The sequence below is a fragment of the Channa argus genome, chromosome 19, assembly GCF_033026475.1.
Source record: "Channa argus isolate prfri chromosome 19, Channa argus male v1.0, whole genome shotgun sequence".
Classification (NCBI taxonomy): Eukaryota; Metazoa; Chordata; class Actinopteri; order Anabantiformes; family Channidae; genus Channa; species Channa argus.
This window is the reverse complement of record NC_090215.1, coordinates 14242608-14261497: the sequence shown is the minus strand read 5'-3', so window position 1 is coordinate 14261497 and position 18890 is coordinate 14242608. Positions and strand designations below refer to the sequence as shown.

The following is an 18890-nucleotide window of genomic DNA, read 5'->3' as shown; positions in this document are numbered from 1 at the left end:
TTTACTAAATACCATGATTTTACTTTATAAGTGAACATTAAAGCTATGTTAGATTGTTATAGAGAAATATTACCATGAACTTTGTGTTAATGTAATATTACTACTATCATCTTGTTATTACCCCTAGGTTGCCTTATTATTCTCTTGTCCCTCTGTCTTATATATATTTGCAAACTTCCTGTTGTGCTCTTGGAAACTGTGATTCACATTTTTGACCTTTTGCTAAAATATCGACTATATGATTACTTGATTAGTTGAAAAAAATGATCTTCAAAACGATCAATATTATGTCGTGGGAGGAGAGGTATAAAATGAGCTGAAGTCCAACCTGTTGAGACGATGGCACCAGCTGCAGTTGAAGTTGATCTGTGAGGAGATGCAAGTGCTACAGCTGGTGAACTGGAGACAGGCTGGAGAGACGAAGGGTCAAAACAGATCAAATCAATGGTTTAATTGACATAAAGCCTGGAAAAAGGTCTACACATCATATAATGATAACAAATCATCCACAAACACTTGTCCAGAGGCATCTGCCTGAGCCAAAAGCTGCTATAATCAATTCTCCTTACTCGGTAAGGGCATCATTTCCACGGCTGTAGAATTGGTGATCTTTGTCTTCGTCAGCTCCACTCGGTGGTACTCGTAGATTGTCCTCCGTCTTACATCTATATTTTAGAGAAAGCAGGAGACAAGAGTGAGAAAGCGAACAAACCATCACACATCTTTCAAACTGAGATTAAAACTGGGACAAGTGGCCCCTGAAAAAAGAGGAAACAGAGCGGGAGACAGAATCAGGTCATGAGGGATGCTACCACAGCACTTCGTTTCTCCCCTCTATTTGTGCACAAGTGTTAACCCCACGACTTGGCAATGGACGGTAGCAATTTCCCCTGGGAAGTGATATCAATCACACCCTGTTGAAAGGCTGCCTTCCCAGTCATCTGTAACAGCAAGTCATCAGCCAGGGTAAGATGGAGCGATTGATTGGATACTTCATGGGCTCCCAATTTCTCTCTGGCTGTTATAACTCATGTGGTATGGTGTGGGCTGCTTGCTTTTGATGGTCATGCATCTTCACTGCCATCGGTGGAATGGAAAACGAGGAGGATGATGCATTATTTATTGAAGTCAAAAAGTCTCTCTCACTTTATAATATCTTAACACATCTCATAATAACTTCTTGATGCAGTTAATATAGTGGCTGTTTAAAATCAAATGGGATTTTGATGTGATTTTCTGTGCAGTAGTTCTTGGAATGAAACAGTAAATCTGCAGAATAAATCAACTGCAACTTTCTTAATATATGACATTTTCTTTAGAACTTGTATTTGCTTGACCAATGAGCTACAAAATTGAAATTCAGTACAGTCGATCACACCTGGGGAAGCTCTAGGCTCCAGCAAACAGCGACTTGCAACACTAATTCATAAAATTCGTGTCCCAATAATTTTTAATTAAAGGGAATTGTTTGACATATTGGGATATTTGCTTTTTACTGATACTTCTGGGAGAAGAATGATACTTCTCTCACCTGTGCCCATCTTTTATGAACCTACAGGAGAGGGTTAGCTTAGCATAAAGACTGAAAACAGCTAGCCTGGCTTTGTTTAATTCTAACACAACCTGTCTGCCACCAGCTCAGCACAGGAGGACAGTCCCTGAGTGTCTGAGTGGTATCAGTCTGAAAATAGCCTGTGCAAGGAAGAGGGGAAGAATTCCAAGATGTCAAACTTCTCCTTTGACACCATTCAAGGTCAATTTTTGCTTTGTTAATTTATGGTTTGGGAATTATTTTTGAGCGTGCTACGGTGTCGCTCTTTCTTATATGATGGGATGTGGTTTCCCTGCAGACCTGCTTGTGTTGATTACACACAGGACAGCTGATCAAAGCCGTAACTGTGAGCAGGCTCCATCTAATCTGAGAATAAGACCTCACTCCCTTTCCCCTCCTCTCCTCCCCTGCCGACTTACTTCCTCTTGCCTCTAGCAAAGATATTATCTGGAGCATAGTGACACAGTGGGGGCCAGAGGAAGGTCAGTTCTCCAGCTTGAGGCTGCTGATGTGTGGGCAGATTGAACAGCCTCAGTGGCCTCTAGTTTGTAGGTGGAACAGAGCTGCAAATAAGGTCTGCCACAATGTAAACAAGAACTAATAAGGACTTTGCTACCTTACTCTGATACCATCACATAAGGATGGATTTCCAACAGTTTGACATTATGTGCAAGAGGGTCAGTTAACTCATATTCATATAAAATTGTACTTGGGGAAGATTCGATTTCGCGCACTTTAGCAATAAAATACAGTGCTGCATACATGCTGCAACAACAGTCAGCCTCTAAATATATATATATTTTTAAATAGTAAATGGAAATGCGATGTCAGGAGTTGAAAACTGGTTGTGAATAAGGGCAAGCTACCACCCACCTCTCATCAAATGCTTATACTGCTACACAAATGAATTTCATTGAACATTTACAACGTAAACCTAAAAGCAAAAATGAAAGCTACAAACAGGGTTTATGTTGAATTACATATTGTTGAGCGTGATTAAGTGCCCTTGGGATCCTCCTGCTGGGAATCCAGATTATTAATCCATGGACAGAATAGAAGATATGAAGGGCAGAGATTGTTTTGGAATTATTTTGACAATAACTGACTGTAAATGGTTATGTAAAATCTAGATTTGGGAAAGTATATATAGGCCTGGCTCTTCACGTGTGCTTATACCTGAACTTATTTATACACCCAGGCCACAAAACATCTTTCTAATCTCGGTTTTTACTGGATAGGCTGTGGGTCTGCATGGGCTGTAGGCAAATGTAAAATGTTTTATATGGGCTTTTAATCCATGCTGAAGCTCCGGCGGGGTTAAAAAATGTCCCTCTGATTGCCATGGTTACTATGCAGTAATTGGCTACAGAGAGCTGGAACAATTTTTCATGATGGAGCCTGTAGCAGTCATGGCTCTCCTCTCTGTCTTTTCTCTGCTAAGATTAATCTTTTAAGGACATAGAAACTTAATTTTGATGCATGATGGAAAATCTGCCAAAGTATTTTTGGTTCACCCACACTACCACCTTTTAATTAGAGCTAAAGAACATCAAGACAGAACCAGCATCTTTTCTAACTATCCAAACTTTACACTTTTACAGAGGGACTCCATGCCCACGAAGGATTGTTATACTTTTTCTAGCTTAGTCCCCATTTATTTACACAGTGTCTCCCAATGCAACAATATTAAGGAGATATTACTATACTTTACTTTATTTGTTTACTGTTTACTTCTTTCTCCACGGGGTCTTGACATACATGGGGTACATAAAACCCTTGGGACTGACAGGTGCAAATGCCTGTGCACTTTGCCAATATCACCTTCTCATTGGACATTGCCTTGCTTGTTATGATTTAGTTCACAAAGCCCGAAGGCAGTCACCGTTGTCTAAACCCCAGCAACCTTAGCAACCTTAAGTAGACATGACTTCTCTGATGAGATTTGGATTTTAATTGATATAGCACTGCACATGTAACATTAGCAGGATTGTGCACAAATAAGTGAGCTTAGCAGCATCAAATACCTATTTGATCATATGATGCTGACATCATTTTTTGTGGGAGCTATGGAAATTCAAAACTTTTGTACTAAGACAAACAGTTACAGTTGGGTCTGACGTCTGATGTGACAAATGCATTTCAAATTAATGGCCACCCACTTTCATTGACATCTTCATTCCAAAAACCTAATTGATTTGAATATTTTTGGAGATGATTGTCTACCAGCAGCTCCCCTCTTTCAGCAAATGCACTCTGGGATTAGACTCATATAACTGACTGATTAAAAGAAGCTCATTCCCTGAGGGTATTCGACTGTTGAATGGTAAACCTTTGGCATTTTAAGGCTATTCTTGTTGTGTTGTTTTAACCTTTACAGGGTTACAGTTAAAGTATGTTGTTTGCAGCATGGTGGTGAAGTGATTAGCACTGCCACCTCACAGCTAGAGGGTCCCCAGTTCGAATCCCTGGCTGGTTGCAGCTTGGAGTTAGCATGTTTCCCCGTGCTTGTGTGGGTTTCCTCTGGGTACTCCCACAGTCCAAAGACAGGTATGATGGGTCAGCTGGTGACGCTAAATTGCCCATAGGTGTGAAAGTGAGTGTAAGTGGTTGTTTGTCTGTTTATGGATCTGTGTGTTGGCCCCAACATACTGCAGACAGGCGACCTGTTGAGCCCTTCCAGATAGAAAAGGGAGGCCTGCTTCTGTTCAAAAGTATCAGGAAATGTTTTTCAAACATTTCAAAGAAATTGAAGTGGTAAATCTAACCCTGAAAATGTAGACTACATACTAAGTGATGACAGCTTCAAAGCTATAAACAAACAGAACACAGTAACAGTGAAGGTAATAGGACTTAGTACGGTAAGTTAAATTAGTGTAAGAGTATTACAAGTAATATATTAGCTTTTGGCATCAAGATGCACTTTATCTAAATTATACAGCATCCTGTTTTTTGTTTACCTGTAGTTATAATTATGTAGTTATATAAGTCGAGACTGTCCTCTGAAATACAACTATATTGCTATTTGCTATCTATTTTAAATCTCTTGTTTAGAGCCAAAAAGCGAGTATGAAACCTGGTCACCATCAAGGCTCCATCCTAAGCAATGGTAGCTGCTGTTTTATTGTGTCATGGCAAAGGAAGGGGGATTTCAACAGATGTCTGCCTCGCTATGTGGTTAATAAGTAAGAGAGGGTAGGTACAAACATTGTGAGGGGGCGTTAAAGTTGGAGGACTTGTTTGGATAAATACTAAGTGAACATGGAAATTATTCATGCTCGACACCTTGGACTCAGTCGGCTTCCACTCCAGGTTTCATCACTTCACAATTAAGCAGAGGCACACACGGGTTTCATCATGTTGTGTCAGACGCATCAAAGACAACTCTGTTTATGAAGCCCTGGACGACTGCACCAAAAGAATAAGCAATAATGTATGTGCTCAGGGACTACAGATGAAAATGAGCTTCTTAGCTAACTGTCCAAAGTCAAAGCTATGAATAAAACACAGGTTTGACAAACAAATCTTTTAAAGCAAACTCCATTTTACAAAGAAGAAGAAAAAAAGGCAATGTCAGACATTCCTATCACCCCAAGGTGCTGGTGTTTTTGGAACTTGTTTTACTCCTAAACCAAACTCGCAAAAAATACTTTTCACTACACAGATCCCAAGTGAAGGACAAAAAAGGCTGAAGATATTAATTTTGACATATAAATGCTATCCAAGCTTCACACATGCAATCAAAACAGACTTTAAATTACTGAATAAACCATATCTGACAACTCATTATTGTGGCACTCTTTGAATTTGAGCCCATAGAAAGAGAGACTGAGAGAGAGAGAGACAGAGAGGGAGACACACACACACAAACACAGAAGAGTCAGACTGTGGAAAAGAAAAAGGTCTGAAGTGTCTTGTAAAGTGAAGTGCCATAAACATGGTGCTGCATGAGGAGGACAAAACATCCTGTTGGCAGAGAGATGCGGCGAAATAGACAGCCATTTAAAAACAAGAAAAGCTTGTGTTTTTCCATGAATTGATCGACTATTAAGTAGCTCAGTACAGTGCAGGTACCGTCCTTCAAAAGCCAACTATTCCCCATGGTCTGGATCATACTCAATCTATTACGCATTTATTTGCTCAGTTTTGCTTTAAATTTAATGGAGCTATGTTGCAGTGACTCATAAGCTAATGGCAGAGGAGCTTTGCCCTGAGCTCTGCCAACAAAGAGAAGTGGACCAGTGCTGGAGAGGATGTGGTGACAGCGAGGCTGAACTCACCATGAGGCCTCATTTACAGCAAAAGCAAAAAAAGATGATGAAAGTGTTTAGTCAGTTAGATTTATGGTTTGAGCTGGTATATCAAACACTGTGTGCACACAATGGTTAAAGCTGCAAAAAGTCAGCATTGTCGTTAACAATTTGTATACAGGGCAAGACATGGAAATAAAGACTTCTTCAAGATTAGAGCTGGTTAGCCACAGTAATATTAGTAGATAACTAATGAGAATGTATTTAAAAGGGGCCTGGTCACTCAGTGGTAGAGCACTGGGTTGGGATGCAGAAGGCCGCAAGTTCGAATCCCACCCCACCCAGGGCCACCTTGGTGCCAGTACTGAGCCCAGATAAAATGGGAGAGTTGCGGTAAGAAGGGCACCTGTGTCAAAACTCATGCCAAAATCAACGTGCAGAAGACATTCCCCTGTGGCGACCCCTGAAGGGACAAGCAAAAAGCTGCCGATCTTTTGAACTAATGAGAATGTATTTAAAATGTTATCATTTACTTACTGCTGCTACTTACTTGGACAAGCAACATACTATACAAGTTAGTTTGTATTTCCAAACAATACAAGGGTATAAAGTTTTTTTCAGAATGAGTTTGCTGGTTTACATTAGAGATAAACAACATGCTATTTTGCTTTTGTGATTCTGATTTAAAAAAGTTCAAATATGCAAAGCATGACTAACTGGACAACTGCTGTTCTGTTCATAAATCTATAATCATTCAAATAAAACCTAGAAATGTGTGTTTGAGACTCACTGGGTATCTGCTGGATCTTGTGGACCACCACAAAGGCATCAGACAGGCCCACCTTCACCGGGTGATTGACAGAGCTGATCTGTGACACCTCTATGGGGATCTGCAGTAGAAGAAGGAAAACATTTACTAGGACCACCACAGTCTCTCTGGGACAGGCTGCAAAATAGAAAGTCTGACACCACCTACATTAGGAGCGTAAGTCAAAAATAAAAACCCCAGTAGCTGTCACACCAGCTTTTCAACTGAGTGAAAGTCACCAATTAAAAAAAGTGGCTTTGGTCATAATAGAAGCAGCCCTGCTGTTATAACTATTGCAATCATCAGAGATCATTACTGTAATCATTTTACACTCCTACACCAAAGCTCTGTTCAGTTTTTTATGCACTTTTGAATATGTAAATCAGTAGACATCACTGGGACATCTGATGCAAAATTTCTGTAGTGAGCTGTGACCCAAAACTTGTAACGCACTGTAACAACCCAATAAAACATATGGAAACTATGAGAGCATTGAGTCATGTTTTCTTAGGCAGTGACCACCATGAAGCTCATTATTCTGTCAATCACGATCGCTACAGTCTATCACTATAATGACCAGAGTAAGAACATGTGGGCATGGACCTTTGATCTCAAATGAAAAGTATTAGGAATGTCTGAAATGTTTTAAAAGATTTTCTTTTGTACTTGACAAGCTATGATGATTTAAGAATGATGACTTTACATGAAATAGCTCAGAAACCCTGAAATATTCTGATGTAAAGATGATCAAATGAGCTTAAGATTTAAAGTTTTATAGCTTAAAAATGCATGTGCAGCTCTCCAGACCCAGCTAATATAAATTTGTGGATTTGTTGTGTGCATATTACAATGATGAAAACATGTATTCAATTCGCATAAATGATGTCAGTGTTATTAAAACTCACACTGAAGAAAAAAATACAGTTTTTATAAATGACCTCTTTGTATGCAAAGACAATCCTGCCAGTGTTGTGCAATGTGGCCTGGAAGGTGAAGCTTCCCATGTTGTAGTTGTCCTGTAGGTGGACATGGTCCCACTGCACCACTAGAGCCGTACCTGAAGGAGTGAGAAACACAATAAAATCACATTAAAGGAGAAGAGTGTCTGCTTATACAGCACAGTATCTTGTAGCACAGGCTTCATTTTGAAATCTTAGCTCTACTGAAGCGGCCAAAGACAGTAAATAAGAAGACATCAGTGTTTGTAAGAAGATATGTTTTTGAGGGATCTTTCACTGATATGAAAACAATCCACTGGAGCAAGATGAAAGAGCAATAAAACTGAAACTTTTGACAAAACCAAATCAAGGTGTGTTGGTTACTGTGATGGATTATGTAGTCAAAGTTTTTTATACTGTGCAAGTGCAATTGACAGTGCTGTAAATGACTTCATCTTAGGGTGCATGAAAAAGAAGACTTAACTTAAAGAGACAAAGGAAACTTTTGTAGGTACTCATGCATACATTTGTTTGCTTGATTTATCTCTGGGATTTCTGCCTTCACCACTAAATATGGTAATGTAAGTGAATGGAGTTTGATTTATGGTGATTACAGCTTTAAAAAAAAAACTACACACAGAAAGGCCAAAGCTAGATGGGGATTCAAACCAGGAACCTTCAAGGTTTGAGGTGGCAGCATTTACCACTCCACAGCAAAGCAATTTGCAAACACAAATGCCCAGCTGCTAAATTGTGATGATTTATTTGATTTATCTTATGCATCTTTTTCCATTTTAACTCTTTCACCACTGTGCAGATTCAATCTTGCAGCCTTAGCTGTACACAGACAACAGCAATCGCATGTTAAGATATGCTACTTAGCATTTATGAGCTGCATGTAAACTTTTAATAAATGGTATAACATTTCTTACATTTTATTACACTTATTAAGGCAAACGTAAAAATGTTTAGGTGTTCATTAGCGCGTTGACATGTATGGATGCTGTCATAAACAGATATGATTAAGAATTGTGAAAAACCTATGACAATTTACCAAAAATCATTCAAGCTTTGGGTTTGCTTCAAATTAATAACTGCTTAATAGCTTCAACTATCCCATTTGGTAATATTAAAAAATACAACTGGTTCAGAATAAGGCAGATTGTACTTTGTGACTAATGTGCATAAATACTCTCTTAGCTGTCAAAGTAAGATTGTTGCATTTACTAACAGTGTTCATATGGAATGTTATGACAAAATATTGCAGGTGGAGCTAAACTGCTTCACTTCAATGTAAACTAAGATATTGAGTAATGCATGAATGGAATTTACTTTCATTTAATATTAAACAACATAAAAAATATGGATGGTTTTAAAAAAGACTTAAATGAGTGCAACTTAAAAAGGAAATTTGAAAGGAATAATGTCTATGGTATAATAGGGTTTTATAGACATGTTTTGATATTTATGGTTGTTAACCCTTTGATAGATTCAGTTGGAGCTCATCTGTGCTTGATTTTAATTTTGTATAATATCTTTATGTGCTTATATCAGTTTTGTATTGTGATGTGTTACTATGCTAGTGTATTGTAAAGAATAGTGTCAAAGGGTTTTTCTGTATAGTCACAATATAAATTAGCAAAACCCAGGAGGAATAGTTCCAGTTGTGCTGTAGCTAAAGGGATCAATATAGTGAAGTACTATTATAATGTAAAGTATTTTATCATGGGAGAAGTTACAGTTGTTGACAAGTACTTTACATAAATATCTTAAAGGATCCTCCAAATATTTTCTTAAAGTGCATTATAAACTATATGCTTAATCTTCATAGTGTACTAAAGTACCATGTTTTTGTTCTGCCTTGATGAACTGCATTGCATTGTTTATTTAGCACCAGACTCACGTTGCCATCAGCTCTACTCCCCAGGCAGCAGCCTCAACATTTTAACACTATTTTGATTTACTGTGGAGGCTCTATTGATGCGGAAGTCATTCCCCCACCTCTGAGGTAGCTATGTGGCATCATGCCAGGGCAATAAAGGTTTGTTAACACAACTAATCAATTCGGTCACACGGTTACACTTGCATCCAAAGTAAAGGTAAAATTTAGCTTCTCTGCTGTCAGTCTGAAGAATGAAGGTGTTGACATGTAAAGAAAAGCCAATAATACATTAAATATGGTGCGTATTAACTGCGTTAACTGCTGGACACATTAAACATGTTATAGTTTAGTATAAGAGTTTATTTAAGGGATTACTGACAATTGGTGTCATGTGAGACAACTATAGAGGGAACTCCATTGTAAGTGGTGTGGTATGAAAAAAGGGCAGGAAAATAAGAAACACAATGAGTAGGGACATTCCTGGCATTAAGAAAGATGAATACAACAGGTTTAGGAGAAAGACCGTAAATATTACAGAGGGTTGAATTGCTGCTAACTTATGTTGCAGCAGGCTTATTCAGCCAGTACAAGTTAAGCCTGATGTAGGTCTGCTCAAAATGCATTGAGTTCAGGAGGGGAGGTTGCAATGCTATCTGGGGCTTCCTGGCTAAAAATACAAAGTGTGTGTAGAGGGAGTACACACTGGCCTTGTTTCTAATTTTACTTAGAAGCTCAATATGATCTATGAGCTCAAAAAAAACCAAAACAAATCCTGACCCATTGCACCAGCCCACCCTCAGACCTGGGGAGTAAAAATCAAGGTAGTACTTAACCGGTGAGCATTTACATAACTTTTTTTGCCCAAGTTTGATGATTTTCAATGACTGATGATTCCCAATGAATACAAAACTGTATTACGAGCATACATATACAGTAGTTTGAGTTGTCCACTATTGTCCCACTGTTTGACCTCATTCACATATATTCTTTATGTTGCAGACTCAAATTAACAACAAGTGTAAATCTAACAAAGACGCCTCGCACTGTAACTGTGAAACTACAACTATCCTCTACAAGTACAGGGACAAATCTCTGCTGAGATTTTCTGATGGAAATGATGGAAAGAACCACCGACCACACAGTTCTTTGGCCACATTCAGCAGACTTTTACCTTGCATGCAAAAATAACCCATTCATTTTTTTTTTAACTGCAGATGAGGACTTAAGCCAACACAGTGCTGTGTGGGGACAACATCTGGATTTGTTTTAACATCATCCGGCAAGGCATTTCACTTGCCAATCGTACATGCGAGTGTGGATGCGAGTGTGGATTCCTGGATTATGGCAGCTAATAAGGTTTAAAGACATACAGCAGATCCACATCTCCAACTGGACTTTTCTTTTTATTTAACTGTGTCACCAGTAAATGAAAGAGCACACCCCTTTGCCCTAATTCAGTTTTTTTCTTTGCATTACCGTAGAGCAAAACATGCAGCTTTCTGCTGCACTGGACTGACACTGACTGGTGGATGGTCAGCTAAGTAGCAGCCCTGCTGAGAATTGATTGGCTGCCAGTTTAGTTAAAGTCTGATGAGCTTCACTGCATAAAGTCACACGGTTGGTCAGTCTCTCTGCCTAAGAGGGAGTAGATGGCAATGGCTGACATGATGGATAACAACCATCACAAGGAAAGGTGCTCAGAGTCACAAAGGGCATCAATTCAGCTTAAAGCAAGTGGGATTGAGAAGTGTTTCAAAGGTCAACAGCGGTGTCATATAAATCATGTCATTATTAACACTCTGTGTAAATACATGTCTGAAGAGAGTTCATATTGCTTCAGTAATAACAAGTTATGGTTTTAATTTAAAAAATCAAAATATCTCAGTCAAAGGTGGAGAATATGGAGAAAACTCTTTGCTACAATAATTATAATTTTATACTGTTATATTGATACTCAATCTTAAAACTATAGAGTCAGCTGAGAGTCTGAATAAATAATAAATAAATAGAAATGTCTGTTTTCTTTACTGATGCAAAAATCTTTAATAATCCAATATTCTTTTTAGGACATGCTGCTTTTTAGAACGAAGATAGAAGTCAGAAATGGTTTTACACAAATCATCATAAAGAATGAGGGAGATATAATTACCATTTTGATTTACCTCATCACATTTATGCAAAACTTAAAAAAAGTTTCATATTGCCATTGACCCTCAGTTATTGAAAAGCTATTAGTTATTTATTTTATGCATGAACTTGTACAAGGTACTTTGTCCTGTTTACATGTAAAATGTGTTGCTTCATGTGTATTTTCACTGAGAGCAGACTGTGGGAGAAGTAATTTCCTTTCTTTGTTTGTATATAAATGGCTAGTTGAGAGTGAAATGTGCCAGATTGTGCCCCATGCTTCACAAATGCTAAGAGACTAGATGATGACTACACATTCATAGAGAATAAAGTCACAGTATTAGCAGTAAATTGATGTTACCGTTGTCAAAGTAGATGACAGTTGAGTTTCTGGAGACACTTGGGTCAAAGTTGGCCATAAGAGGAGCGATGTACTGTGTAGCTGTTAGCATCCGGTGGACCACATCACCTGTGTAGATGAACCCTAAAGAAACAGGAAACAAACACCAAGTGACTTTATGTCCTCTGAGTCATAATTGAAAAAGTAAATTATTATAGTTAAAGTGTTAAAACATGTTCTCCGGCTTTGATGACGTATTTGATGGTGGATTTAGCACCTCGTAGCACCGGTTTTCTCTTCTACCTTTTATCCTTCCGTAACACAGGTGCCTGTTATCCTTCAGAAAGACAACAAATCTGCCCTCCAGCCTAAAGTTAAAAGCTTCTCATTAACCCACAACGATCATGTCTTTCTTTGTTTCTGGCCCCAAGCCACAGCCTGCTTTAGTGAACACCAGCCATTAATTAGAGCTATAATCTCTGATCAAAAACAGAAGGGCAAATCTGAGGGGCTTTAAATAAGGATATCCTGAGTAAGCAGTTAAATATTATCATGGGGTTATGAGCCAGACTGAATCATCCTACTCCTCTGCCATTGTCTCCTGACTCATCAATCACAGGTGTTAACAAAGTGACCATTGCATTGGATTATATTAACTTTTCCACTTTATTCATCCCCTAAGTGACAAATAAATAGATCTGTCCACAGAGAGAGATGTGTTCAGTTCTTACAAACTTAAGCTCCATCCTTTAGCAGCCTGTAAACATGGTTATTAATAGGCTCCAGAAATTAGGAAAGATGGCCACTATTCATCGCAAGGGAACAGCCTGCATAAAGAATTTGCACTGATGACAAAAGAATCGAACAGCGCCTTAATTTCCCTACTGACAGCAAAGTGTAGCAAATTCAGCTGCTATTCCCAAATGTAGTCCAAGCAGAATCTTTAGTTTTTCACTTGGACTTTGCCCGAAGCACAAAGATATTCAAAACACACCTTAACATGTAGACTCAGAATCATGTTTTATTCAAACTGAGGTAAACTCTGGCATTTGGACAAGACCTTTGCTTTGAAAAGCATTTCTTCCAAATTGATTCTTGAAACAGAAAAGTGACAGATGGGGCTGTTCAGAAATGTAAAAGTGGGGATCTTAGTGTTTTTACAAAGACACAATGCAGAAATTGCAAGAATAATCTTTACTGGAGAGGGAAGTGCCAATATATCAATATTAAATAAGAGAATGTGATGTTATGCACATTTAAGCATGCGTGGGTCAATAAAGAAATAGATAGATACCACTCTCATACCTGTGTAATAAATTTCAAAGTACAATTAGGACTGTGTTAGCTTAGCATAAAGACTGGAAACAGGGGGAAACTGCTAGTCTGGCTCTTTCCAAAGACAACAGCCACCCACCAGCACCTCTTAAGCTTATAATTAGCATGTTATATGCCACAAATGTAATAAATTTAAAAAGAGAAACATAAAGAGCCTGACTGAAATATTCAGGCAGCAAGAAAAAAAGCATTTGGGGAAAATTCACATTGAGGCCAGGGCTTTAAACTACCTTTGTATCACCATATGTCTTTTCATCCACTAGTGAGGCTCAAAAAACACATCTGTCACTTCAGAAACCAGGAGCAGAGCAAACCATCAGGAGAATCAATCTTCCACCAAAGACCTCCGCACTCAAAATTACCTCTATAAAGAGCACTGTCAGCACACATAGAGAGCAAGCGGAGGGAGCCAAGACTTTATTTAGTTGTGTAAAGTCCTGACTGAGGAGAGCTCCAACTGGAAGAGGAGTCAATGAGGGGAGGGATAACGTGCTGTGGGGCACAATAACACGAGTTACTGTAAATTTACTCCAATTAAATACACTTTAATGTTTATATGTGCCTTGAAAAAATTGTAAAGTCTACAATGACAATACTGTCCAAAATGTAAACAGTGAAAGCAGCGATAAATACAAAGAGACTGTTCTGTGGATAATTTTTATTAATAACAATTCAGTATTCTTCGACTTAAATCAAAATAAAATTTAAGAAAGCACCAAATCCTGACATTGGAAACATCAGAACTAACAACTAAAATTGTTAATTAAATATTTTCATGACTGGTTTTATAAGTAATGTGTAAAGTAGCAGCATTTTAAATTGTCGAAAGCTCCTGGAGAAATACTGTGTCTTGCGATGACAAATGTCAGCTATGATCTTTATGGAGTAGTTTGACACTTAGGAAATGTGCTTATTTGTGACCCTAACCCTTTCTGCAGGTATCGCTAACTGGTGGTATTATGCAAGAACATTCAGGCTATGGTATATGAACGCAAAGAGGACGAGGACTGTGTAGTCTACCTGTCTACATTAAGGTAAACACAGTAAAGGAGGTGCACCCACATTCACTGGTGCAGTGTTGCATTGGTACTTCTTTATCTGATTGTGCCGCATCACAAATGACTTCCTCCACATCAACCATTACACAGCATTTCATCTCACATTTACCCAAACCCTCATCTGAACAAGTTTTTATCTCTCTTGCCTGGATTTGCTTTGTTTTGGCCACTCACTATTTCTCCTTTCACTTTCAACCTCTAAAAAGCACAGAAATCCAACAACCAAACACAAGCACGTCTGGAGACACAAAGCCCTGTGTTTAAAGATTTTATTTCTGGTGGTGCCTCTGCTTTCCCCAACCAATCTCCTGAGGACACAATACAACTTACTTGACAGTCCAAAGAAAATCAGACAGCCTCTCAATACACTAAAGAGGTGAGAGCCGCGGGGCGCTCAGTGGAGAGGTAATTCATTCATTATGTCTGTCACTTACAGCTGAAAGAGCCTGGACGGTGGAAGAGGCAGTAGGGAGGACGTTACGGGGGAAAGCAGAGACAAGACAGAAGAGAGAGAGAGAGAGAGAGAAAGAGTAAAAATAATGAAGTTTGAGGCAGAGAAAGAGGTTTTAGGGAAGGTGGGATGGAAAGAATAATTCTTTCGTTGACATGTTTAGATATACTGCGTTTGTCCAAGAAAAATCTGAGCAGGAGTTAGAAATCCCACAAGAATAAAACTTCACTTTATTGAACACAGCATTTAAACAAGGTCTTTGTTGCTTCATACTGAGCTGTGTTAAATTTGCAGAATATTTGCTGTCTATCGCAAATGTTCGGAGGCCGGGAAAAGCTCGCCCACATTTTACCTATTCTTCTTCTTTTTAAATACTGAGCCAAAAGGTTTTTGTATAAATTAAGTCTCAGCTTTTTTGCTGCTAATCAAAGCAAAACAATGCTGAGTCAGTCTATATCTAATTCATTAGGTTTCTTAAACCTTTAAGTGGCATTGTAAACGCATGGTTGACCTTTGTTTGCCGCTAATTTGCCTCACCTCATTGAGTAGTGTATGTAACATCGATTATATCCCCTAGGTGGCGCTGTTGTGGAGAAATATCGTAGGAAAGCTGTAGGAAAAAAATCGGTGCAGGGTGCTGCGCGGCTCCTCAGAAATGACATGGAGTACATGTGAAAGTAATAAAAAATTCTTTTCAGATATAATTTTTAGACACCCTAACAATCCTGTTTGTTGATTTGCATCAACCAGACAATAAAATATACATCTATGATTTGTCAGGAAAGACGGTCAACTGCTCGGTTGAGCTGCCACTGTAAGGAGGCAGTGTAAACGGCTTCGCTCAAGGATAATTTCTCATTTTGTACCCGTTTTCTAACCATTGCTAGTCATTCAATTTGTAAGCTACACAGACATAATTATATCAAAATGTACGCCCACTTGCAAACACATTACACATACAGTATGAATCCTGACTCATATGAGTAAATATCCAAGATGTGGCTTCAATATTTTTTGAGATAGAGCTGTCTGAAGCCTCCCATGCAGTTCTGGATTGCAGATTAGCTCCATTCATTTGACTGGTGAGCACTGTTGTTGAACAAATAATCATAGCTTGAAAAACATCTTACACCTTCAATATTTATATTGTATGCATCTGTACAATTATGTGAACGTTTTGATAATATGCTAAAATACACATTTTGCATTAGTTAATTTGAGTCACTCTCACACAAACACACACCTACTACTCAAAGTATTCTATGTATCTCTGTGATGCTTTTATATGACAAAAAAAATACAAATTATTTTGGGCTTGAATGAAATCCATTCATGCCTTGGATAACCCCAACAGGAAAAGTGTTGCTAAACTGCTAAATGAAGAGGCAGCAACAAAATTTCACTAATAAATTTTTTTTTGCGAATTAATTTCTTAGTGTGGTATTTAAAGGGTTAATATCTAAAACCACCATGACAGTGTAAACATTAAAGTCTATAAGCCAAACATCTCTAGCCTGGAAAAATAAAATAAGTTGATGTCTAATTAAGATCTGCTGTCACAACACTGCTGCAAGAAACAGTTTTTACACTAAAAATGTATTTAGACAAATCCATTTTGAGGAAAACATATTTGAATGTAATTTTATCGAGAAGGTCTTTCTCTAAACACAGCAGAGTACTTCCAGAGTGCAAACATACCCGTAAAGTCATGGCTCAGTTAAGCAGTTAATAGGAAGAAATACAGTGAACTTTTATTGAAATGATCTCTGTATCTAGCTGTTACCATTTCATGAAAAAATATTAGCTTTTTTGAAAGTGATGGGAGCAACGCATCTCAAAAAAGTAGGGACAGGGTAAAGTTTACCATTGTGTAGCATCCTCCTCTCCTTTTAACAACTGTCTGTAAACATCTGGGAAGTGAGGAGAGCAGTTGGTGGACTTTTAGGAGAGGAATGTTGTCCCATTCTTGACTGATGCAGGATTCTAGCTACTCAACAGGCCTTTGTTACCAGAATTTTTTGTTTTATATTGTGCCAAATGTTTTCTATTAGTGAAAGGTCTGGACTGCAGGCAGGCCATTTCAGCACTTGGACTCTTCTCCTGTGAAGCCATACTGTTGTGATGGATGCAGTATGTGGTTCAGCATTGTCTTCCTGAAATCTGCAAGGTCTTCCCTGAAAGAGATGTTGTTTGGATGGGAGCATATGTTGCTCTAAAACCTCTACAGTATGTACTCTGCATCACTGATGGCACCTTCTGAGATGTGTAAGCTGCCCACTCCATAGGCACTAATACACCCCCATATCGTGAGAGATGCGGGCTTTTGAAATGTCCGCTGATAACGAGCTGGATGGTCCCTCTCCTCTTTAGTCCACAGAACAGGGTGTAAATGGTTTCCAAAAAGTATTTCAAATTATAATTCATCTGACCACAGAACAGTTTTTCATTTTGCCTCAGACCATTTTAAATGAGCTCTGGCCCTGAGAACATGGAGGCATTTCTGCATCGGGTTCACACGTGGCGTTTTCTTTGCATGTTACAGCTTTACATTTGTAGATTTCACAGGAAACTATGTTCACAGACAGTGATTTCTGGAAGTGTTCCTGAGCCCTTGCAGTGATGTCCAGTACAGAATCATGCCTGTTTTTAATGCAGTGCTGCCTGAGGGCCGAAGATCACATGGATCCAATTTTGACCTTCGGCCACGCAGAGATTCCTCCTGATTCTCTAAATCTTCTGATGATTTTACTGTAATATTACAAATGCTCCTGTATTTGTTTTTGATTTGAAGCAATTCCTTTTCCAGCCTTTTGTTGCCTTTCTTTTAACTTTTTTGAGATGTGTTGCTGCCATCAAATTCAAAATGAGCTAATATTTTCAATAAAATGATAAAATTTCTCAGTTTCTACATCTGATATGTTTTTCATATTTTAGTGTGAATAAAATATAGGTTGATGAGATATGCAAATCATTGCATTCTTTTTTTTAAATTTACATTTAATCAGTTAAAATTATCCAATATTAAAATCTTGAGAACTTCCTCTAATAATAAACATCATTTCTACAGAGGATCTCTGGGAAGTGGGTTACAGACACAGTCACACTATCTGATCCAGTTTCCTTCTCATTTTATTTGCTATTTTAATTCTTAATGTTCATTCTTGTGATCATAAATTATGTGGGAAAACATTTTCAATACGTTGTTTGATAAAAGTGTATTCTGTGAAATAATGTTAGCATTCTAGTAGTACAGTGTGACTTGCTGGCCCAGAAAACAGCATGTCACAGCTGGATATCTGTCCACACTGCTGGCAGCAGTCTGATCATATCATCATTGATATTCTCAGTCTCTACTGAGTCCTCCACACTCTTCTCAACATGAACTAAACTTTACTACAAGATCTGCAGCATGCTGACGATCAGAGTTAACCCATTTGTTTTGGATTTGTGGAAATTACTTTTCCAGCCTTTTGTTGCCCCTCTTATTGTACAGCACTGACATGTTCTCTTTGACATTTTAAATTTATTCTCACAAACTGTTATGAGCTGTTAAAGTATGTAAAGGGGTGTTTATAATTACTGATGCATTGATTGTGATTTCTCAGTTACTCGGCTTTTTTGGCTTGTTTTGTACTTCACTTCATCACTTAAAAACATTAACAAATTTTGCTAATTTGCTATATATAAATATTAATGATGTCGGGTGCAGTATCAATTGTAATAATACCAATGTGTAAGCTAAGGAATTTTATTACCAATCAATCTGTTGACAGATTATTACATTAATAATTGAATCTATAAAACAATAGAAACTGTAAAAGTATGTTGCATTTGTGTAGAAATACAGGAAAGCAGCACTAAAAACATCATATTTTGACCTCCAGGATATTTCCGTGGACATTTACCTTCACTAGACAATTATTTCAATTATCAATGAGCTAATCAATTACTCAAACGATGGATACATACCAGAGGGTAGTAATAAGAGAAACTTTCTGTACAGTACACAGGATTTTATATGTGCACAAAACAATCACACAAATCCAACAGTTTCAAGACTCAGTTATGTTGGAATTTGTGTAGCCGTGTATTTGTTTTAGTTTTACATGATGCTAATTGCACTTAAAAACGTCAGGAGCTGATTTATTTGTA

The 18890-nt window shown here is 38.1% G+C and overlaps 1 protein-coding gene across 1 annotated transcript in view; it reads right to left on the bottom strand.

Annotated features, from left to right (window-relative positions):
* plxdc2b (plexin domain containing 2b) overlaps nt 1-18890 on the bottom strand; it is an 81775-nt gene that overhangs the window by 14853 nt on the left and 48032 nt on the right. The window contains exons 5-9 of the mRNA XM_067485784.1: nt 11916-12038; nt 7546-7664; nt 6590-6689; nt 570-665; nt 329-410 (exon numbers count right to left, since the gene is read on the bottom strand). Coding sequence (XP_067341885.1) covers nt 329-410; nt 570-665; nt 6590-6689; nt 7546-7664; nt 11916-12038 — 520 coding nt within the window. The remainder of the gene's footprint in view (nt 1-328; nt 411-569; nt 666-6589; nt 6690-7545; nt 7665-11915; nt 12039-18890) is intronic.